The following is a 24,738-nucleotide window of genomic DNA, read 5'->3' as shown; positions in this document are numbered from 1 at the left end:
TTTTTTTAAATCCATGCTGTTGAAATATAGCTCAAGTTTAGGTTGTAATTGAAAGCTTGCCTATAAAATCAGTGAAGAACAAGTTGGAAATCTTTGTATGATAGCACAACTTTGCTGGCACCAATCACACTGCCTGGCACACATTAGGAACTCTGTAACTCCTTTTCTGCCTCCACGTTGCTCCAGAACTCTGTAAGCCCTCAGTAGTGTCACCTGGGGGAGGAGTGTAGATGACATTGGCAAGCACATTTTACATAAAACAGTTTGGGAATCCCAGACCAATGGACAAGAACAAACATATCTCTTCAAAAAATTTAGATCAGTGCTTCTCCGAATTTCAACTGGTACCCTGGTGACCTTGAAGCTGATGCTGCTGGTCAGTGGATCATGTTTAAAAGTTGCAAGAATGTGGATGGTTTTTAAAGATAAAGTCGACTCAGGAGACACTCGAATTTATAAAGGAGGAGTCTGGGACCAGAAATCGGGCTGAAAGGGAATAAGGAACTCCTCAGAAGGGTGAATTTGCATGGTAAGCACATTGTGCTTCAAGAGTTTAGATGGATTGGGTTGATGAAGACTGAGAGAGGGCCTCAGAAAATCCGACCTATGTTTTTTGTTTGTCTGGTTTTTTTTTCTCTTAGAGTTTTAACAATATTTGGATCCCCTTAGAAAGGGCATGCGTTGTGTGGGTCACCACAGTCCTATTACGTCCTATGGCCCTATAACCAACCAGCTTCACTTATTTGACTGGACCCTGAAGTCACTTGACTTTGCAAGTCCTGTACTAGATAATCTTTCAGACCCCCATAAAGCTTTAAAATTATGAGATGTTATCTGTAGACTCCCCCTTTTTGTGCCAGACAGAAGTTCCAGAGAAGAGCCATTGGCACATAATATTTTTAACTATACATCCTCACACTCCAATGAGGAATTTTCAGGTAAATACTGCTTCATGAATAGTATAATTTCCTACAACAATATAACATAATGAATACAGTCATCTTCCCTTAAGAAAACTTCATATATAAAACTAGAGGTAGAAATTAATATGTAAGTGAATAAATAAGGCACCTTATAACAGTTTAGTGTTTCCAGATTTAGTAAAAAATAAAAAACAAAAACAGGATTCCCAGTTACATTTGAATTTCAGACAAATAATTTTTTAGTATAAAAAATGTGATATGTGGAATAAATTGGATAAAATTATTAAAAAAATTACTTGGGGTTTATTGATATTCAATTGTAACTTAGCACCTGCATTTTATCTGATAGTCTCTATTTCCTCTTGCTCCTTTAAATGACCAACTTAATGGCTGGAAGTAACATAAATTTATTATCTTATAGTTAGTTCTACAAGTGAGAAGTCTAAGATGTACCCACATCTACATTCATTTTGAAGGTTCCAGGGGAGAACCTATTTCCTTGCCCTTTCCAGCTTCTAGAGGCTTCATGCACTCCTGCTCATAACCTCTATCTTCAAACCTACCAGTTACAGCATCTTCTCTCCACTCGGATCTCTGCTTCTGTTATCACATTCTCACACTGTCTCATTCCTTCCCTCTGACTGTACTGCCTCCTCTCTCTGATAAGCATCCTTGTGATTACATTGGGTCCACATGAATAAAGTCCCCATCTCAAAATCCTTGATTTTGTCACATCTGCAAAATAACTCTTGCCATACAAGGTAACATAGTTACAGGCTCCTGGGATGAAGAGGAGGATAACTCTGAGGGGAGGGCATTATTTTATTTACCATATGCCTGATAATAGTTATTGGAGTTATAATGAGTTTAAGCCACAATAATTCTTTTACTATTTTATGTTATTATTTCTAATTCTACTTAAGACATGATCTTATTTGTAGAAATATAATTGGCAGAGAACTTTTCTGGAACATATTTATTTTTTAGACCTTAAATCATATCATTTCTTACATATTTTTATCAATGAGCACAAATCTTCTTTTTTACAGATGAGAACAAATTAAAGAGCTTCAGCCATTTGCTGAGGCAGAGTGATATACCTAATTTTTTGTGTGTCCAGGATTACCCACTTGTTACAACTATCTGGGTTCAATGTAAATCAAAATGTCCCATTTCTACTCTCCCCCATTTTGTCATATTTATAAGAAGATATAATTTTTTTATTCCTCTAAATATACAGGAAGAGCTTAAAATAATATGAGATCGCATATAGGTATCTGAGAATAGCAAAAGAAAGAAAAGGAAGCTCTTTTAACTATTCCATAGAAACTAGAGATTAACTTGATAATGTAAGGTTTTTAATTTATCAAAGAAACATATGGAAGGAAAATACACACTACATGTGACTTATCAGTGCTCAGTCATTTTTGTCTTTGTTTAGGCTGCTATAGCCAAAATACCACAGACTGGGTGGCTTATAAACAGTAGAAATTTATTTCTCGCCATTCTGGAGGCTAAAGACTGAAATCAGAGTCCTGCCATAGATGGATGAGGGCTCTCTCTGCGTTGCAGACCTCTTATGGCATCCTTAGGTGGTAGAAGAGGTCAGGGACCTCAGTGGGAATCTCTTTTTTTAAAGAGTATTCATTCCATTCATGAGGACTCCAACCTCCCCTTCCAAAGACCCCTACCTCCTCACATGATCCTCTTTGGGGGTTAGGATTTCAACAGGTGAATGGGGGGGGGGGGCGGAACACAACCATTCAGACCACAGCAGTTGTCAATACATAAAATCTTCTCACATATTAATTAAGTGGTTTCCAGTTTGAGTCTTGAAAAGCAACAGCACAAGTCTTTGTTAAAATGTAGTTGAAAGGCAAAATCACTTTAAAGAAAAAGTTAAATGTGTCAGAAAAAGAAAAGGAAAACACAGCTTTATTTTTAACTTTTCTGATGATAAAAGCTACTCATATGCCTTAGAGAAGATCTGGGAAATTCATAAAGAAGAAAGTTCAAAAAGAAAAAAAATTCCCAGAATCCCACCACCCAGAGATAACCAAAATTAACATTTTACAATATTTTTTTCAAGTATAATTTCTGGAAAACCAATTTCTATTGTACAGACATATATGGTAAATAAAATTGTAAGACTCCATTTATTCATTTATTTATCCACCTATTAATTTCTTTCACCAGATGTGCTATAATAGACTATTCATTCACTTAAAAGGCACACTGCCAGTTTCAGTGGGTGCTGCAAAGATTAATAAGACATGGATCTTTACAGTCTAACAGAAGTAGTCAGGATTCTTCTGGACACACTAAATCAAAGGCCCATTCAAATGTACTGGCTCATCAAATGGAAAGTCCAAGAACTAGCGCAAACTATTTCTGCATAAGGGTTCTACTTTTCTCCCTTTCTCTCGGTTTGCTGGCCTCTGTCTGACTTCATTTTCAAACACATTCTGTCCATCTGGTGGCAACATGGTCCCTGACAGTTCCACACTTGCGTAGTTCTTAAGAGTTCATAATTCTAGAGAAGGAAAGACCTACTCTCTCCAAGAGTTCACATGTCAAGACTGACGAAAGAAGTCTCTTTAACGCTGCCTGGGTGAACAGGCAATGAGGAGGAGAAAGGGTAGGGGCTCCATGGTTAATAGGGCCTGGTCGTACCTATGCCTGCAATAACATCAGAATAATGTGGGATCAGGGAAGGGCATTTCTCCAAAAATAGAAGGGTGTTGATCAGACAAAGCAACAGATGTCTAATAAAGAGGAAAAAAGATGTATATTCAAATATTTTGTTGAAAGATGGGTTATTTTTAGACAGATAATCCAGGTTAATATGTTAATTCAAACAGATTCCTTTTTAAGAGCAGAATGTACAACACTATCTGAACCTCTTTTCAAACTTCAAAAACTTCTTCCTCTGAAAACACGAAACAAAGATTCCTTGGGTGGTTCAAAATTTTACTAAAACTGAGGTTATTTTGTGAAGATATGTAGATGTGAGTAGAGACTGATTATTATCTTTGGATGAACTCCAATAAAAGGCAGATGTTGCAGTGTTAAAATCACACTAATGTAATAATGAAAGTAGGAAAGAAGGGTGGAAATTCTACGAAAGTGGAGGAAAGCAAAGGCAAAGCAATCAAGTGGCAATCTCAGAACAGCAATCTGAGACGGCAAATCTGGGTGGTTTCAAGGAAAGCCTCTACCAAGCCCAAAACGGAAGGAAACTAGTATTTGAATGGCTATCCTGTTCAAAATGCTGTGTTAGATTCTCTCAACTGTACACAAAGTAATTATTACTTCTAAACGAAGACACAGATTAGTCACAAATTACTTAACTCATCCGAAGTCCATCTGAACTGAAGTTCACCTGAAGTCGAACTCCATTCTATCTCCACTACCAAGCTGCCCCCCAGGAAGGGACAGACTACCTCAATAAAGGCCCATTCACTTCCCACAGAAAGAGAAATTAGTAAACGCCCACTGAAAGACTGTAACGATTTAAACGATGAAGTTAGCCCGTTCTGTTGTGAAATTGTACTATGGAAGAACTTATGATGTAAAAAGGGCTTGAATGGCCTCTACTCTGTAAGGCCCTTGCCTATTTGTAAATCAATCAACTGTCTGAGCACGTGGACCTAATTTCTGTCCACTTTCCTCCTTCACAATTCGTCTCCAGACCATGTTAAGCTCATCCTAACTCATTCTTGGTTCATGTGGCTCCTTCTGCTTGAAATACTTTTTCTTTCCTCCAGGTATCATGGCTGCACCTTCTCATTACTGAGAATTTATTTACACTCAAATGCCACCTCTAAAAAACAACCTCTTTCTGCAATCACCCCTATTAACATAGCATCACCATTCTCTGACAGCATTCATATGTGAAATTGTTTCATTTTTTGGTTTAAGATTTATTATTTGCCTCCTCCAAAGAGAATATAAACTTGTTGAGGAACAGATTTTTCTCCACCCCAGTTCTGTAACACATGAACTATTCTTGAGACACAGAAGGCCTTCACAAAAAAATGTAAGTAATTTACTGAGTATGTGGATTGCAAGTGGTACAACTGAAAGAAACTACAATGTATCTCTGGTAGAAAAAAAACGTGTAAGAAGAGACAAAACTAGTAGAATGGATCCTGTAAAGGAGTTACAGTGCCTATTACCTCTGAATCAAATATTAACAAAATAATATGCAAACACTTAAATAGCACTTACTCCATGCCAGGCACTGTTCTAAGCATCTTACATGTATTAACTCATTTTTATCCCTCATAATAAATAGATTTAACACTCCTTTGCTGCAGATGAGTAAAGTGATGCACATAGGCTAACTTGGCCAGGGTCACAGAACTATCCAAAGGCAGAGTCAGAATTTGAACCCACGTAGGTTGGAGTTCCTGCTTTTAACTAAGCTTGATACAGCCTCTCCAAAAAAGACGATGGTTGGCGGCACGAGCATCCGGTTCCTTTATGCCCATAAAAGTAAGTTTATCCGCTTAAAATAACTGAAAAAATAAACTCAATTTTGTTTCAGTGAGTGGTGGTTGTAACGGTGTTAGTTACAAAGCGGTAATATTCTCAATTCTTGTCAACTTCTCAAGTCTAGGAGATTTCACCTTCAGCCTGCAATAATATCCCACCTCAACGTCTCAAGTTTCCTCTCCTCGCTCCTCTCCACTTACGCACGTTTATTCCAGCGTTTCTCTGCTGAAAATACTACAAACTCTGTCTCTGCAGCTTTCTACTGGCTAAATCTCAACTTCATCTGTAAAATAACAAAAATATCCGTCTAGCCTACCCCGCAAGAACTGAAACAAGGATGAAATGTGAAAGCCCTATACTGATATTAATTTCTATCCTTGATAGTTATTTTCGTGTTCTTGTCTTCCCTACACGTTATGATAAAAGAAATAGACCTTTCCATTCAGAAACTTGCCTGCTTAAACTCGCTAGCCAGCTCCGCGGGGGCCAACTTTGCTTCGAGCTTGCGCACTAGCGACCGCACGAGCCTTGGCTTTCCCACCTTCAGCCGCCGAGTATTGATGACGTAAATTTCCTGCGCGTCCGAGTGAACAGGGGCGCGTGAAAGGGATCAAGTTCAGTTTTCCCGGCGGATTCCTGTGCTAGTGTGTCCCGTGATCCTACAGCATGAAGGAGACGCCACTTTCAAACTGCGAGCGCCGTTTCCTACTCCGCGCCATCGAAGAGAAGAAGGTAAATGGCCCCGGGGAACCTCGAGGTGCGCTGCCACTCGCAGCCTTCCGGCTTGGGCGTGCAGACTGGCAGTCGCAGGCCCTGGGAGCACCTGGAGAGAACCGCCGGTGCGTTCCCCCAATCCCTGAGGCTTTTTTTTTTTTCTTGCTCCAGTTTAGTTGAAAGCTGGAGTCACCCCAGCGACTATCAGAGCTGGGGTACGTAGTTTCCACTCTCCTATGGGTAGTGGTTAGTATCCCACTTTTCTCCCTGGCATAAAGTAGCTGCTCAGTAAATATTTGGTGAAAGAATAAACGAATGGATGTTGTGCTTACAGCGGCTGGACGGCAGACAAACCTATGATTATAGGAACATCAAGATCACATTTGGAACAGATTATGGGTGCTGTATTGTGGAACTTGGGAAAACAAGGTAACAAAGGATTGAAATTATTTAAAAACACAATAGGGAGAAATTTAAACGAACCTTATTGACTCAGTTGTTTACGAAACAGCTAAGAAGTGTGGACAGATTTTTTTGTTTTGCTGCCAAGATAAGTATATTTTCTTTAATGCAAGAGTTTTGAGGTTTTATAGTTACATTTAAATTTTTAATCATTTTTTGTCACATGATTATCACATAGGTTTCTGACCTTTTCAAGTCATATGTACAGCTAGCAGCAATTGTCCTGAATTTGTAGTCCTACATTTTTCATTTTCCTGAGGTCAGAATTAGGTTTTTAATATTCGTTTGGAAATTGTGAGGATATTGGTCAGATGTTAGCCAGCCATGCCATATGAAAACTATTGAGAAATCTCAAGTTTTCATGCCATCCTGTTCAATAGATACTTGTTTTAGAAAATAGAGGTAAAGATCATTGATTTAAAAAAAAAAAGTATATAGAATAGTCCATATTGCAGTGAGATGTTTTTTCTTGTTATTTTGGGGGGTATGCCAATATGTGTTTTATTTCTGTATATATTTTACTATACTTTATATGTAATTTCAACTTCTAGTAACATACTAAGATTGAAATTTAATTGGTATCTGTTTTACACTTTAATTGGAAAGGAGATATATTTAGTTAACAGATTTGTACTTTATCTTTGCAGAGTTCTTGGACAGGTTTCCTGTGAACTTGTTTCTCCAAAACTCAATAGGGCAACAGAAGGTATCCTTTTTTTTAACCTTGAACTCTCTCAGATGGCTGCCCCAGCTTTTGAACCTGGCAGGTATTTAAATCTTTTTTTTTTTTTTTTTTTAAGCTGCTTTAGCCAGAGGAGCACCTAACAACAAACTATTGTTTTAATGCCTGGTGCTATATTTCATGATTTTAAGCCCATTTCTATTTTCACAGGCAGTCGGATCTCTTGGTGAAGTTGAATCGACTCTTGGAAAGATGTCTAAGAAATTCGAAGTGTATAGACACTGAATCTCTATGTGTTGTTGCCGGTGAAAAGGTGAGGACCAGGCCCCAGATTCTTAATCTTAGGTTGATATTGTTGATTCATGGATTCCTGTATCTATACTTTTAATCTCAGCTTCTGTTAATTCAGTTTTATACTGATTCACTTCACTTCAGATGTTCCTGAGTGCTATCCATAGAACTTTATATCATGTCTCTGAAGGGACATAAACATTGGTGAAAGCATCAACTTAGATGTGTGTAAAAATATCTTATTCAAAGAACTTGTGGTTTTTCATATATTCTGATTTGCTTTCTTATGTTCTTTAAGTGAGTTGATAGAAGCAGGTAATATGTTCCTTTTTCGTGAATGAAGAACTGAAGAACAGATTAAATCCTTCTTTTGTATAAGGTCTTTGATTGATACAGGGTTACACAGGAGTCAGTGGTAGATGGACACTGGAAATATTGCTCTCAATAAATTGTGCTGCATAATGATTTTAGAACTTTATTCTTCATTAGGGTATTTTGACTATCTTTTTGACTATCCTTGAATATGATTCTTTTTCTTTGGATTACTCCCAGGGTCATTAGAAGTATTGTCAAGGAAACCTAAGAGTTTGAGGTTTCTCAGTTAGGAGACACAGTAAAAACCTGTTTACGCTTTGAGGTTGAGGAAATATTGTGTAATTATTTAAAGTATATATTTTACTGTTGTCAGGTGACTCATAGAAAGGTGAACAATTAGTACTTCAGACGTTGGCCTGGCTTACCAGTTTTCAAAGTCTATTTTTATTGATAGAAGGAGTAACTGCATGTTTTAACAGCAAGGGAAAAATTTGCACATGTTATTTTTCCTTATATGTAGCCGCTGGTTGTGAGCAGTTAGGATTTATTTTTGTTTTGAATTCACATTCAGGTTTGGCAGATACGTGTGGACCTACATTTACTAAATCACGATGGGAATATTATTGATGCTGCCAGCATTGCTGCAATTGTAGCCTTGTGTCACTTCCGAAGACCTGATGTCTCTGTCCAAGGAGATGAAGTAACCCTGGTAAGCTTCCATGATTTGGGCCAGGCTATTCGTATCAATGAATGAATATCCTAGAGATGCAGGCAACTCGTTATTAATGAATTCTTATTGTAGATGGTAATTAGGTATGTCCTAAAATTAACTGATAAGTCCAAAATGATATATGGTCAGAATTGTCCTTGAAATCTCTTGTATTAAAGTGTCAGTAAAAGCACACACTATCTTGGTTTTCTAGAATAAAACAAAATGACTTTTTCTTGGGATTGAGCATTAGATGAAGTGGTTGGCTTACGTTTAGGGTCACATGTGTGAAAAATACATGGTTCTCAGCACATTGAGATACTTGTGCTAATTCTCTGGCAGAAGTCCTTCAGAAACAACTGGAAGGCTTATTAACACATCTGCTAGGGGCTCCTGGGTGGCTCAGTTGGTTGAGCATCCGACTTCAGCTCAGGTCATGATCATATGCTAAGCTCTACCCTCAGAATAGGGTAGGAGTAGGATCTACAAATTTGTGCTTCTCACAGAGTTCCTAGGTGATACTGATGCTGCCAGTGTAAGGGCCACATTTTGAAAACTGTTGACGTATAATTTCCATTGCCTTTCTCTTTTGTGCTCAATATGTCAACTTCAGTTTATATGAATTCATGCTGGAATAATGAAAGTATACTGTGGATAGTTTGAGTCTTGAAGTTGTGAAAGGAAACATCATATGTCTAAACTTACGAGCAGTCATTCATGTGCTGCTTTTAGGCATTAGACTAGCGGAGATTCTTTAAAGACTTAGAAGTAGAGACAAAGATTTATTAACAATAGAGACATGTTCCTTGAGATAAGGGAATTGGTGTAAGAAAGTGAGAGATAGAGATCAATTAAAAAATAAAGTTATTGCTGGTGGTAAAATAGAATGGTATAGCCACATTGGAAAAGATTGGTAGTTTCTTTTAAATAGCAAACTGCACAATGCATGTTGTTCCATGCCTCAGAATCTACTCAAGAGGAATGATAGTACATTTTTAGTAAAAAACTTTCATGAGAATGTACATGGAAGCATTATTCGTAATAGCCCCAAATCAGAAACAATCCAAATGTTCATGAACCGGTAAGTCTGGAAACAAAATGTGGTATCCATATAGTAGAATACTATTCAGCAGTGAAAAGAACCAGACTGTTGGTACATACTACAAGATGGATGAAACATGCCAACTTCAGAGGAAACTGATGCAAAAGACAAATTTGATTCCATTTAAATGGAATGGTTGGGGCTGGGAGTAGGAGTGACAAGTGACAGTAGATAGGCTCAAGGAGATTTGGGAGGCAACGAAGAGGTTAAAAAACTGGACTGTGGTGATAGTTGCATAATTATAAATTTACAAAGTGAGTAGATATATACTTAAAATGAGTGGATTTTATGGTATTTATACCTCAATAAAGCTCTTCTGTTTTGTTTTGTTTTTGCATAAAGTTCTGAGGAATGAGTGGCAAAGTCAAACATAATTATAAAAGAGTTATTTAGGTACTCAGTGAAGATTAAAGGAATTTCATTTTTTATTTTAATATTTGATGTGCAAGACATTTTTTGTATGTTTATCTAGTGACTAATTATTAAACCCCTCTTTCCAAACAGTATACACCCGAAGAGCGTGATCCTGTACCGTTGAGCATCCACCACATGCCCATTTGTGTCAGTTTTGCTTTCTTCCAGCAAGGGTAGGTCTCAGTCTTACCTTGGACTGAAATTATAAATGCGACTAGAACTTTTCGGTTCTGTTCAAATGTACTGTGGACAAATGAACAAATGCCGCCTCTAATATTAAAGCACCTTATAGGTTTTTTCCTTCTTCGTGAGGGCATTAGTCGGCAAAGAGCTTTCTCAATGGAAGTGACAACACTTTTCATAGGACACTTACAGATTTACTGCAGCATGGTGGTGCTAGAGATGTACAGGTGTTAGGAGAGTTGTGTGCTAGGCTGTAATTTGGGGAAATGGGGTGAGAATTACTGTGGATTAATGGAACACAGAGGACTTTGGAGCATATTAGATGGAGTGGTGTAGCAGCAGGTCACAGGGGGAATGGTTCATAAATGAAAAAGAATCTAGTTTTCTTCATTTTTCTAGGGTTTCTTCACAACTCATTGTTAGTTCTTACAACAGAAAAACTGGAGTTCTAGGTCCGTGTAAGGGTACCTTTAAATGAAAGCTTGAGCCTTAAATCTCTTCATAAACAAAGGGAGATATAAATATTTGAACAATCTTATGAATAAAAGTAGAAAAAATCAACTTTTAGTCATGGTAGTTTAGAATTTCATTAGTGGGAAATAGACTGTCCAATAGAAATACAACATGAGCCATGTATGTAATTTTAAATTGGACTAGCTGCATTTCAAAGGCTCAGTAGCCACATGTGACTAGAGACCGACATTGGACAGTGACGAAATAGACAGTATTTTTTTAATGAGCCATTAGCAGAATCTGGAAAACTTCAGAGTGTAGGATACTACGGAGCCTTTAAAATTAACCAAATGAATGTTATCTAAGTTTTTATTAATGAACCACAAGTCATTTCATCAAAGTGATAGCATTAGGTTTAAGTGATCTATTATTTAAATAAAACCAATATGAACTTAAGTGATTTTACTGTAATAGCTGATACCCACCCACTTAGCATTCATTTTGTCAGTAAAAACTATAATTCTCATTTTCCCATTAAAATGACTAAAATCCACAGGCTCAGACCTTCACTGTGTTAACTTCATTAATGCTATTTTTTAAAAATGTTCATTATCTTAAAATTGACAAGCATTCAGCCTCATGTTTGCTTATATCCATTTAACTTTCATTTCAGTACATATTTATTGGTGGATCCCAATGAACGAGAAGAACGTGTAATGGATGGCTTGCTGGTGATTGCCATGAACAAGCATCGAGAGATTTGTACTATCCAGTCCAGTGGTGGGATAATGCTGCTGAAAGATCAAGTTAGTACTTTGATTAATGTTTTATTAAGAATAGGTCTTGGGGCGCTGGGGGGCTCAGTTGGTTAAGTGCCCGACTCTTAATTTCAGCTCAGGTCATGGTCTTGCAGTTCATGAACCTGCTTGGATTCTCTCTACCTCTCTCTCTTTGTCCCTCCCCCACTCTCCATCTCTCTCTCAAAATAAATAAATAGACTTAAAAAAATTTTTTTAATGAATAGGCCTCTCCTTTTTAGAAGCTTTTTCTTGTTTAACTAAAATCCATCAAGGATATTTTCAGTTTCTGATTTTAGGGTATGTTAGGATCTGGTTTCAATATTTTCATTATGTTCCTTTGACTGGTGGCTACAAGGGATCTTTCTTCCTTCCTGCTCCCATTTATGCCCATTCAGAGTCTAACCCTTGTATGTAGAGGAACGTTTTTCCTTCTAGTGAGGAAAGAGATTCATAGCCCTATTAAAAAAAAAAAAAGTGTCAAAATAGTAGAAATTAGGTGAAAAGATAGATTGACTCTCAGAAGTTGGGTACAATAAGCAATAGTTCTCAAATCCAGCTACATATCAGATTCACATGGAGGCTTCTAGAAGCTAGATCGACATATGGCATATAGCACAGGTGGGGCAGAGGCTGCTTTAGTTGGACTTCGTTCTGCTTTATACTGACTGATCTTTGACAAATATCTTTGTGCCTCCGCTTTTCTTATCTGTAAAATAGGGAATAATGTTACCATCGACACCTTTTAAAAAAAGAACGTAATAAATACATATGGATATATTGCACTATGTAACATTTATTAAGTGTGCTGTAAATGTTAGTTTATGTTACAATTATTAAGACCATTACCAGATCCTTGTTTCCAGAGAGTCTAAGGTAGTGCATCCCTGAGTACATAATATATGTCTCTGGCCTTTTCAGTGGTTTCTTTTACACTGTCAGGGAAGCTTTTGGTTTGTTTTCTTAATGTGATAATCCTTCAGTTATTTTAAAACAATGCTCACATTTTGCATTCATTTGTGTTTACATTGTATTTTCATAACTTGAAAAGGTCAGGCTTATAAGCCTGGTAGAAAACCTGTTCCCACGTGCATAGTTTTGTTAGAGAAAGCTATGTGGTTTGTTGTCTTTAAATAACAGAATTCACTTTTATAAACAGGTATTGAGATGTAGTAAAATAGCTGGTGTGAAAGTATTGGAAATTACAGAGCTAATACAAAAGGCTTTGGAGAATGACCAGAAAGTTAGGTAAGTTTTTTTTTTTTAGAACTAAATGGTTTTATTATTTTTAATAGATTTTTCTGTTCAGGACTTTTATTGCACGAGGGTAACCATGTAGTTGTCACACTCCATCGTCATTCCTTATCTGTTACTCTAAGTTGAATATACATATACTACTTAATGTTTTTTGAAAGTTCATGAAACTGCTGTGTTGTATTCCAATTTAAACATAATCTGTATTGAGAAGCCACATATATTTTTTAAAAAATGAACATTTTCTTCAGAAAAAACTATCTAGTAGCCTAAATTAACAGAAGGAACACAAACTGGGGTTTGTACTACTTCTGTGTGACATTAAGCAAGATCTGTAACTCAGCACCGCAGTGTTCTGTAATATGGGAGGCAATACCTATTTGGTAGAGCTGGCTTGAGGATTCAAGAATGATATACTATAAGCATTTGTCTGGCACATGGTTTAATAAATGGTAATTATAGTAACTTTTTATTTCTCTTGATAAGCAAAATAAATTGGTGAGGTTAAGTTAGACAGGTTTTCTCTAGTATTTCTTCTCCATCAAAAGGATAAAACGGTTAACTTGTCCATCTCTCATTCCCCCCTTTTCACCCCCCAATTAAAAAAAAAAAAAAACCCACACAGGAAAGAAGGTGGCAAGTTTGGCTTTGCAGAGTCTATAGCAAGCCAAAGAATCACAGCATTTAGAATGGAGAAGGCCCCTATCGATACCTCTGATGTGGAAGAGAAAGCAGAAGAAATTATTGCCGAAGCTGAACCTCCTTCAGAAGTGTATCTTTATTGTGTTTTTTTGAGTAACAGGATTCATATCACTTTTGGCATCCTTAGGTGTATGGGAAGGTGTGCATACTGAAATTTGTTTTCTGAAAGACTGCTTTGTTAGAGAAAGCATTTAAGATACAAGACAGTGATTAATGCATTAAGTCCTTAGTGTAACATCCACCTCTTCAGCTGTCCTACAAAAACAAGAAATGTGTCTTAACCAATTCACATTTTATTTTCCTTTGGAAAATTGTTCATTTATTTTGAGAGACAGAGGAAGCAGAGTAGGGGCAAGAGAAAGAGAGAATCCCAAGCAGGCCCTGCACTGTCAGCACAGAGCCCTATATGGGGCTTGAATTCCTGAACCAAGATTATGACCTGAGACAAGATCATCACCTGAGCCAAAATTAAGAGTCAGATGCTTACCTGACTGAGCCACCCAGGTGCTCCTGGAAAACTGTTCTTTAATCTCAATGGCATGGTCAGGCATTTATATACTATTACACCTTGTTCTTGGAAATTACTTATTCATCCATTTGCCAAATTTATTAGTACAACTGTTAAAAGCCAGTATGTCACGATATTTCTCACCATCGTTTCCATTAAGTCTTACCTGAGTTAAACATTTTTTTTCTTTCTTATTGGTCAGCCATCCTGTAGTGTAGCTATTATTAAAATTTTTTCATACAAACTTTAGGAACACTTCAGTCTTAAAACTTTGATTCTCATCTTTTTCAACACTGCATCAAATAGCAGTAAAGTTTTCTTAACTTGTTAAGTGTTTCTAAACCTGTGCTTTGGACTCCTGGAACTGCGCAAATTGGAGAGGGAATAGAAAACTCCTGGGGTGATCTTGAAGACTCTGAGAAGGAAGAGGATGAAGGTGGCAGTGATGAAGCTGTCATTCTTGATAGTATAAAAATGGACACTGGAGAAGTCTCCAATGTTGGAAGTCAAGGTAGGAAACTATTTATGGCTTTTATGAAATATATGTGAATCTTCCTTTTGTAGGGATCTTATTTTTACATTAGCAGTTCTTTTGAGGAGCTAAATATTTGTGGTTTAAGTTTCAGTTAAACTGTTGATGCTAAACTATAATATTACTCAATTCTTTTCTAAAACAATGTGCTTGTCTTTGTGGAGTAGTGGTACTCTTTGGTATATAGAGGTGTTTTTAATAATGTTCTTTTTTTCTTTTATATGTATATCTAGGCCAGTTTCAGAGTCTTCTTTCGTATGTATATCTGGGCCAGTTTCAGAGGGAGACATTTTTTAAAGATTTCATTCCTATATGTTGTTTCTCCTTTGTAGTTTCTAGACTCAAACGTAAAAAGCCCATAACATCTATTAGAGTAGTGCTGTCCAAATAGAACTTTCTGTAATGTTAGGAATGTTCTGTGTGTACACTGTTGAATAAACTTAATAGCCACTAGCCACATGCAGATATTGAGCATTTGAAATGTGGTTTGTGACACAGTAATTCTAAATTTTAATTTTAGTTAATATAAAATTAAATAGCCAGGTATGGCTACTGTATCAGACAGAACAGTATTAGAACATACAAATTCTAGAATTACCTGGAATATTGTAGAACTGGAGAAAACTATTTTTAACCTGTGGTTATTTTTACTTAATTTAGGAAAGCCAGTTTCTTGCTTGGCCCATAATAATCACGATTTTTTATTTTTTTTAGTGTAGTGAAAACAAAAATCATACAAGGTTGGATGTAGGAAGTAGGCTGGCAGAGAACTAACGGGTGCATTTACTAAATCTGACTGAAAAAAATAGTGAAGGCAATATTGTTTAGGTATATAATACACATAGCTGCCTACCATGAGCCTGCTAGGGTTTTTGTAAAGGCAAAAAAAAAAAAAAATCCCCATTGATTAGGACCCTTAGATATGTATTCACTGTATTTTCACACCAATCTAAGGTGCTTGAATGCAGGGACTGTGAACGAAATCGTTAGAATTTCTTCATGTTGTTACACATAGATCAGCCATGCTTTTAAATGCTGCACAGAATCGTAGGTTTGACAACTAGGTTGGCCTAATCATTCCCTTATTGATAAATGTTATCATTTTGTTACAGTGCTACAGCAGGCATCCTTGCATATGCCTCTTTATATATGAAATATTTTTCTAAGATTAATAAGGTTAATGTTAAACATTCAGTTGCTGCTTTGAAGAGTAGTATTTTCAGCTGAATAACCAAAATTGGACCTAAGATAATTGGGAGGATATAGCAGGTAAAGCCTTTCTGAAGCAGGTCAACACAAAGAGAAACTAACTGAAAACTCATAAAGACCTGATATGATATGCCAACTGGGAAAGGGTTAATTCACATTATATTTCATAGGTAATCCTAGAAGTAATACAGGAAAATTCAAGGCAAAAGGGGATATTTTCTGACTTCTGTATTAGGCAATATTAAAAATATCACCATTGGCAAGGGTGAATAAGAAGATGGCTTCTTCATATACTTATTTTTTGGGGTATAAGTTGGAACAGTATTTTTGTGGGGTTCAGCAAAATATCTTTTAGAACGTATAAGCCTTTTGACCCAGTAATTTTGCTTCTAGGTATTTTCCTTCCAGTGTTTATAATAAAAAGTTGTATTAGGACATGTATGAAATATAACACAATTACATTATACAAACAGAAATTGTCATGTAATTACAGAATTTTTAGGAAATAAAGTTACATGTTATTTTTCAGAGCCCCAAGGAATTACTTCAGGGAAGGAAAAGAACCAAGTAGTTCTATAAGCCTCCACTTAGAGTAGTTTGGGCTATTTGTACAGAAATAGAATGTTAGAACTGCTGACATAAACCCACATGGAAAATTTCCAAGTTATTTATACTGTTTCCTTAACATTTTCTTAAGATGCCCCTATAGTACTCTCAGACAGTGAAGAAGAAGAAATGATCATTTTGGAACCAGACAAGAATCCAAAGAAAATAAGGTAACAAGTTTCTGATTTATTTCAAATGTATACACATACTCAAGACTTCTCTGGTTTTATTCTCCTCTTATCCTATAAACAGACACCCTCTTTTGAGTTGAAATCCAGCTGTTTTTTATGTGGGTTCTTCAAACTGAGATTTTAAAACATAAGGACCTAATTCTATAAAACTGGATTACTTTTAAAGTAATACTGCACTTTATTCTTATAGTTGGCAAATGTTCTATATTCTACGGGGAAAAAATAAGGTCGCCTATTTTGGTAATCCAAAATTAATGAGCACAATATAATGTGAGTCTCGCAAACCATCCATGGTATCAGCTTGTAGTGCTAATACTGTTAGTGAACTGTTAATTTATTTTATTCACAGAACACAAACCATCAGTGCAAAACAAGAAAAAGCACCAAGTAAAAAGCCAGTGAAAAAGAGAAAAAAGAAGAATTGCTAATTGAAGCTCAACATAGTTGTATATTTGTGTATATAACTATTAAAAAGATATTTATTCAGTGCTAGTAACTTTTGGTATTTTTCTGTTCACAAATCCATTATAAAATCTAGTCAATTCCGTAATAGTTTTTTACATTAGGCTTTAAAATAAACCTTTTGGACAACTTACTAACAGGTTTCAAGTAACTGTCACTTCAGTAAAGTGTTAAAGAGCTGAAAGATTCTCAGGATCATCACAACGGATAAATAAGCACAGATTTATTCCAGATATGCTTAGATTATGCTCAAGTCACCAAATTGATCCAGTTGCCTAGGAAAATGAATGCTCAAACTTTTATCCGTTTCCCTACACGAGAAGCCTTCCCAGACCCTTCTATAGTAAATCAAGTTCTCTGAGTGATACCATAGTCAAACCAAATTTGACTTACAAAAGCAAATTTTCTAAATCCATTTATTAGTTCTTATTCTTATTGTGCTGACAGCTGGCATCATTAATACTTGAAACCACTTAAAATTAGCCAAATATCTAAGATAGTTACATGTACAAAAGATATACAAATTAAAAAGCCATTTAAAAAGTAATAGATACCATAATTTGTACTTGACCATAACTTCTGTATTCAGAAATGATTGTAAAATTAAAACCTTAGAAAAACTGTACACCATATACTTTGAGTGATTTACATCTTAGAAAACAAAGGCAGTCTTTCACTGTTACACATTTAGTGTCTCTGGTGGGTTGAGGAGAGAAACACCATGATACCTGTAAGTGGGGGAAAAAACCAAAAACTCAGTGAATATTCATTGGGTAAAAGGGCTTCTGTAATGATACATACATATACTAGGAACTCAATGCTGTTTCTACTCTGATTGAGTTAACGGTTATAAAATCATTGGTCCACAAAACAGGCATGCATACCCATTCCTCTCCCCTTTTCCCTCAAATGCAGGACAGAAAGGGGAACTACAGCCTACTCAAACACCTGGCCTGCTAAGAGAACAGTTTCTTAGGGAGGCTGTATCTGTTTTGTGAATCCTTTGATAAAGTTAAAATGTCAAGGGTCTCAGAATGTTAATTCTTACTTGGAACTTTTATACTTTTCTCTTATTGACTGTTGTGCGTGCTGTGGTGCTCTGAGGTAGGTCTGGTGAAGGTCCATGAGGCAAGGCTTAAGACTTTCCAAGGTATATCCAGTCTTTTGAACTAAAGATTCAGGCTGCAGAGAAGTGGGTAGAGAACCACTCAGTTTTGTTTTTAGGAACAAACACCAAACACAATGAATTAGTAGTTGGCATTAAGCTGGAGTTTTGTTAAATTTCAGAGCGAACACCCCAGCTAAGAAATCTAGTTTTCTAAAGTCATTATTCCATCTTTTATGCTGACTTTGGTCAATTTTTACTACTTTCCCTGCCAGCAGCAGGTCTTACGGCCTGACCCTTTTAAGCACACCTTTCAAATCCAAGTAATAAAGCTTTTTACCTACCAAACACACAGTACTAAACAGGACACTTTAAACAGTGTAGATTATTGAACAGTTTTTCCAGGTTAGTACCTCTAGACCACCATCTCTTGTACAGGACAATTATCTAACTTAACTGACACAAATATTTAAGTTGTAAGGTAGAAGTGTGAAGACATCGAGATACATACCCAGCTTTGTCCTGTGACTGTGTAGAGTGCTAAATGAAAGGCTGCTGCAGCAGTAACTGATGGCAAGTACTTCAGATACGGGTCAGCATCTATCAAACTTAATTCTCCCAAAAACTGCAATGAAAATGTAAATATACTTGATGATCATAAGAGCTCTAGGATTCAAATATCAAATCCTTGCCTTCTGCCCTAATGTTTTCCTGTTTTTAAGACTGGCTCTATGGCAACCAGAGAAAAATAATTCTCATAGCCCTTATCCATTACCTTAGTGTTTTGCTCCATCTTTATCCTGTATTTTTTCCTCTTTTAATAATTTTTAAAACAACCCTTCTGGCTACCATTTCCCAAGACTTAATCCTCATTCCACTATTCCTCATAACTTTCCCAATTCATGTTATCTTTCACCAATGGTAGGCTCTCTTTATACTACAGCATTAATTCGTCCCCTAAATACTAAATCCCCTGACCAAAGCTATATAATTAAACTGTGTGACCTAAAAATCTTCAGTCAACAAAATGAAAAGAACTTACCATTGCTAAACTTTCAACTTTGCAGTTGGCAGACTGCTGATGCAGAAAGTACTGGGTAAGAAACTGATTTACTGTTGGTGCAGCTAGATCAAAAGCAAGCACTTTCAAAACTAGATGCTCCATTCTCAGGACTTGTTTCTTGGTATAGGTATCATCTGTAATGTACACAAACTCTGCTACTTCTGGAGGGTATATTTCTTCGAACTTTCTACAACGAAAAAAAGTTTTAAGTAATCAGTCCTTCCAAAAGAGAAGCAAGCTGTTTATCTGATTCAGAAATCCCTTTAGCAGGATACGTGGAATGAGTCCCAAACCTACAGTCCACCAATTGCCTGTTTCCACTGCTACTTGACCATTTCCAGCAGAGACTAGATAGATGCTAACTGAAAGACCCAAATCAGTACAGGACTCATGGGATATCTGTCCCAATGCAGTCAAAGAAATAAGAGCCATAAGTTTCCAAGATGGTAACAATGCCAGAGTTCAAGTAAATGAAAGTTTAGGAAATTCTTAGAAAAATAAACATTTTTAGTTTTTAATTTCCATGTCTTAATAGGGAGAAGGTATGACTTTATGCCAGAAAGCACTTTTTGATGGAAGGAACCACACTTTTAAATTTGGTAATCTAGTCCAAGTGTATTAAAATGTAGGCTGTCTCCATCTTCAAGGTACCCTAGAATCTAGATCTGGGAAAATTAATATCCTAAATTAGTTTCCACAATTTCATGCTGCTACCCCTAAAGTGTGTATATTAAAATGTTACAGTGTTAAAAATCACAACTTCTTCCCTACACAGAAAGATACCAATCACTTGATCCAACAAACCAAGATGGACTTACGAGGCTAACAGCATAGCAGCAGTGCCCACAAGCTGAAGTTTTCCTCTCAACACAGACATCGATGAAAGGAACCTATCAATGTAGTTCACAGCCAAATGCAGGGTCTCATTCTGTAGTTTATATTCTTCTCCTACTTCAACTAACCAGTCCACAAGGATAGCCCTCATACTGTTAGTGATGTCTGGCTGTTTCTTCATGTAACCCACTTTAGGCTTACATTTAACCTGTTGAGAAAGTTACTTAGTATGTTAAAATTGCAGTTAGATTATTCTACCATTAACAAAGATGCCACATACAAGAACCATAAGTATAACATTAGACTTATTCATCATCAGTTACGGAACTTAAGAAATTCTCTCAGTTTCATTTTGCCACAAAGAATAAATAACTGTATAAAAATTGGACTCAGAGAGCTGTTACCTCCATTTCCCTAAGGTATGTGTGAATGTCTTCATGGTAGTCTGGCACTTCATTGACACTCATTGGCTTTTCATCGTCTACTACAATTGATATGTCCATAGTATGTGGTGACTCTGGGAGAATATAAAAGCATGATTAAATTCATTGTTTAAGTTTCTGATTAATAGCCAAAGCTGATTGCCCTTGTAAGGAGTCCCATATGAAAGCATTTATTTCATCCAACTAAAAAGGGCTGCTCATGAAAAAAGTACATGGAATATTTCACTCTGGTTTTAGTACCTCTTTCCACTTGGTTTTAATCAATAAGAAAAAATACTAATAGGCCACTAAAAGGAAAATGAGTTTAAAGATCAGATATTATGTTAAAGTATCATTCATATTCCAGGAGAAATAAGAGCAGATGGCACCCTGATTCTGTTAAGATGGAGGTAAACCCAAAAAAGCCTGGAGATATTATATAGTATTTATCATAAGAGAGTTTGCAGACCCCAAAGTCTGACATATTTGAAGTACAATCTATGCAATAACTAAGAAGCAGGGCTCCTATGAGTGTGTGAATGAGAAAATGAGGTTTGCTACAAGCAGTTCAAACAAATTAACACTACAATCAAATGATTCATGTTTGTAATTTAAAATTATCTTTTAAGGCAAAGAATAACAGTAATTAATCTTTTCACTTAAGGGTTCACTTTGAGGTTAAAATGTGTTGCAGACTTCAAAGAAAAATACAAACATTATTTCCAAAGGATTTTCCTGCTATTCCTAGACCACTTCTCACAGAACTAAAGAGACTGGACTTAATGAGTTGTCCAGTGACTCAACAGACCTATGGTAAAGAAACTACAAACTGTTGGCAGAGCTGTCCTTAAAGCAGCTACTTTATATGCGGTTAGGTACAAAGCCATGGTTCGAAACTTGACTTACGGGAGGACAGTGTCCCTCTCTGGAATCAGACTGGATTTACAGAAACAAAATTTTAAAGCTGTAAGCAAGGGCACCTGGGTGGTTCAGTTAAGCGTCCGACTTCAGATCAGGTCATGATCTCACCATTCTTGAGTTCAAGCCCTGCCTCAGCCTCTGTGCTGACAGCTCAGAGCCTGGAGACTGCTTTGGATTCTGTGCCTCCCTCTTTCTGCCCCTTCCCTGCTCATGCTGTCTCACTCATTCTCTCAAAAATAAACATTACCTTAAAGCTGTAAGAGATGTTAGATATCACAATACTGAAAGCTGCATCCTATTCAGCTACTCTTGAGTGTTATGTATAAAATGAGTCATACGGAGCGCCTGGGTGGCTCAGTTGGTTAAGGGTCTGACTTCAGCTCAGGTCATGATCTCACAGTCCGTGGGTTTAAGCCCTGTGTCGGGCTCTGTGCTGACAGCTCAGAGCCTGGAACCTGCTTCAGATTCTTTGTCTCCCTCCCTCTCCCCCTCCCCCGTTCACTCTGTCTCTGTCTCTCTCTCTCAAAATAAAATAGACATAAAAAAATAAATTAAAAAAAAAATAAAGTGAGACTTACGAGTACAACTGAAATCTATTCTCTAGAAGCAAGCAAACATTTCCAGGGTCAGATTAAAGTATGAGTTTGAGATCTAATTAAATTTATGTGACTGGCAATACATGGGAAGTACCACCCAGTTAGGATTTATAGGTCCCTAGGTCAACATATTAGCTGTGAAATCTGAGATGAGTCACATACTTTCTAGAAAACTTTGTTACATTAAGCCACGTTCATTATGTAGTAAGGATTAAGTAAGAAAATGTCTTAAAATACAAAATAGCATTAATCCAGCTTATTTTTTAGTTTTTTAAAAAAAGGTTATTTATTTATTCATTTCATTTTAGAGAGTGTGCAGGAGTGAGCTACTAGGAAGAGGGGCAGAGAGAGAATGTCAAGCAGGCTCCACGCTCAGCAGGGACCCCAAAGTAGGACTTGATCCCACAACCCTGGGATCATGGCCTGAGCTGAAATCAAGGGTCAGAAGTTCAACCCAGAGAGCTAACCAGGCTCCCCCAATGTATTTAATAATTATGATTACACTGATTTGATACAGATATTCTTTAAAACTTACCAAAACTACCATCCATTGGATAATCAAGAGGTACCAGTGGTTTTCTTGGTCCAGATAAAGTAATAGCTGAATTAAAAGCCAGGACATTTTCATGTTCTGATTTTTTAGATTCAGCTGGCCTCTTTTGAGTCTCTTCTTCTGCTTCATCCACATGAATGGTAAATGCAGGCTGTTTACTGTTTGCTTTCCAGGGAGGAACAGTGACATGCTCATCATTTATAGGAAGATCCTTAAGAGGTGCAACCTAAAAAGAAACAAGTATTTGGCTTTGAGCCTTTTGAATGGAGTTTTGGTTTCTTCCCCTTACTCTCAAGTACTCTCAGAAATTAAACTGGGGCAAAGTCCAGGCAGTAAAGTTTGAGTGGCTTAAGAAAGGGATGTTCAAATTCGCTACAGGTATTCCTACATAAATTATAGAAAGAGTCACACTAAGTGGAATTATACAAAAGTAATCAAGGCCACAAGATGGGTGGAGGGACTGACTGGCTGAGAAATGACAAGTTTAGGAGAGCCAGCGAAGAGGTGTTGGTTCACTACTTTCGCCCAAGGGTGGAGCAACCGAGCAAATCCGGCAAAATGGCGGAATTTACTAAAAGCAAAGTATTTTTTATACCTCTTCTTAAAGTAGAGGTAATCTTAACCATATGGAGAGAGGAAGAGGGTCCAGATACCACGGCAGTGCCTGGGGTTTAAAGCGGCAAGAAAAGCGCGGACACATGTTGTAGGACTTGATTTAGGTCTTGGTTTGACCATTATAGAAAAACATCTCCAATAAAGAGTAGACAGGCAAACATAACACAGCGCTGGCGAAGAGAGCAATGGGGAAGACGCTATAAGTGGCATCCCACACGCCAGAAAACTAAGAAACAGGGTGACTCAAGCCCCAGGCCTCCCTTAAAAAAAAAGCTCGGAAGATGTTTTCTTGCCAGGCTCCTCGGCCTGCTAAACCTCGTGCAAAAGCTCCCGCTCGACCCACCATCCTGCAGATACCGCTCATCTCTTTACCCGTCTTGTCTTGGGCCTCTGCTGCGGCGCTGGAACGCGCGGATTCCCGGCCTTGAGTACAGCCAGCCCGGCCCGAGTGCGGGGTTGCTGGGCGGGCGCCACCTTCTCGGGGTTGATGTTCTCCTGGTCCTCTTGGAGCTCCGTATGCTGCAATGTTAGCAGCGCCGAGCCCGCCTCGCGGGCCGCAGGCCCGGGCGCGGAGCTGCCCAACATCACTGCTCCGGGGTCACGGCGGGATCAGCCTGCGGCGCCAAGCAACGTGTGCTCCGTCCCGCCGACCCCACCAAGAAACGCTCCAGCCGTAGTAACCCGCTGCAGCCCGGGCCAGCCTGCCCTCTCCGATCACGAAGTTCCAAGGAGGTTAAGAAAGGTGTACGTAGGAACTGCCGGCGTGGAGGGCTAAAGACGCCCCCGAGATGTTGCGAGCAGCCCGCCGGAGCGGCGGCTGTTCGTGCAGTTCAAGTATCCCGCGACTATTGAAATGAGCCAATAGAAAGGGCCGACGCCCGTGACGTCACTCGAGGCGACACAGTCGCAGGCGCAAGAAGGCGGCCGCGAAGGCCACGGAGCAGGGGCGGAGAAAGGCCTATCGGAGGCGGGAGGAAAACGCCTGCGCTGGGTGAAGAGGCGGGTCCTGAATTTCTGATGACTTTAAACTGGGCCACTAGGTGATTCCTGTGCTCTGGGCAAGGGCTGTCTCTTGGATAAACTGAGTTAAACTTAAGCAGTTATTAGTGAGCCGCCCCGATCGTTAGCCGTGGGACCTTGAGTTAGCCTGACTGGTTTCCCAAGGTCTAAAATCTGACCCAGCCATTTACTGGCCTGGTAATCGTGGTCCTGTAATTCAAGGTCTCTGATCCTCAGTTTTCTTATCTATTAAATGGGAGTAATAATGTCTACATGTCATACGGTTCTCATGATTATATAATGAGCATAAATCATTACCCGCTGCTCACGTAATAACTGATACTCAAGTAATGGATTATAGTATCTTACCATTTAGGTGCTCTTTCAGTCATGCTTTTTAATTTACGTAATGAAGATGCAATTAAGGTGGCACTCTGAACCACTGTTGATATATTTAATAAACATATTTCAAAGTGGAACCTTAATATATATATATATATTAAGTTATATATGTTATATATATTATATACAATAGTAATGTACTACAAGAAATTCAACTAGACAGTCACTGATTTTTATGCATCTTTCCCCAAGCTGTGGCAGCCAACTAAAAAGCACCAGTGA

The 24,738-nt window shown here is 37.7% G+C and overlaps 2 protein-coding genes across 2 annotated transcripts; one reads left to right on the top strand and one right to left on the bottom strand.

Moving 5' to 3' along the window:
* Window positions 1-5,962: 5,962 nt before the first annotated feature.
* EXOSC9 (exosome component 9) lies at window positions 5,963-17,040 on the top strand. The gene is made up of 12 exons (XM_029941417.1): window positions 5,963-6,152; window positions 6,469-6,563; window positions 7,244-7,363; window positions 7,489-7,591; window positions 8,456-8,593; window positions 10,200-10,282; window positions 11,419-11,551; window positions 12,702-12,790; window positions 13,422-13,568; window positions 14,339-14,517; window positions 16,445-16,523; window positions 16,894-17,040. Exons 1-12 carry the CDS (start codon window positions 6,087-6,089, stop codon window positions 16,970-16,972), a joined length of 1,311 nt encoding a protein of 436 aa, XP_029797277.1. The 5' UTR covers window positions 5,963-6,086; the 3' UTR covers window positions 16,973-17,040.
* On the bottom strand, window positions 16,520-24,736 carry CCNA2 (cyclin A2). The gene is made up of 8 exons (XM_029941425.1): window positions 23,488-24,736; window positions 22,483-22,726; window positions 20,413-20,525; window positions 19,993-20,216; window positions 19,154-19,361; window positions 18,623-18,736; window positions 18,055-18,188; window positions 16,520-17,734 (listed from the first exon to the last, which is right to left on the bottom strand). The coding sequence occupies exons 1-8, from the start codon at window positions 23,698-23,700 to the stop codon at window positions 17,686-17,688; spliced, it is 1,299 nt and encodes a 432-aa protein (XP_029797285.1). The 5' UTR covers window positions 23,701-24,736; the 3' UTR covers window positions 16,520-17,685.
* Window positions 24,737-24,738: the final 2 nt, after the last annotated feature.

This window comes from Suricata suricatta, chromosome 1 (assembly GCF_006229205.1).
Source record: "Suricata suricatta isolate VVHF042 chromosome 1, meerkat_22Aug2017_6uvM2_HiC, whole genome shotgun sequence".
Taxonomy (NCBI): domain Eukaryota; kingdom Metazoa; phylum Chordata; class Mammalia; order Carnivora; family Herpestidae; genus Suricata; species Suricata suricatta.
The sequence above is the reverse complement of the archived record's forward strand: the minus strand, read 5'-3'. Positions and strand labels throughout refer to the sequence as shown.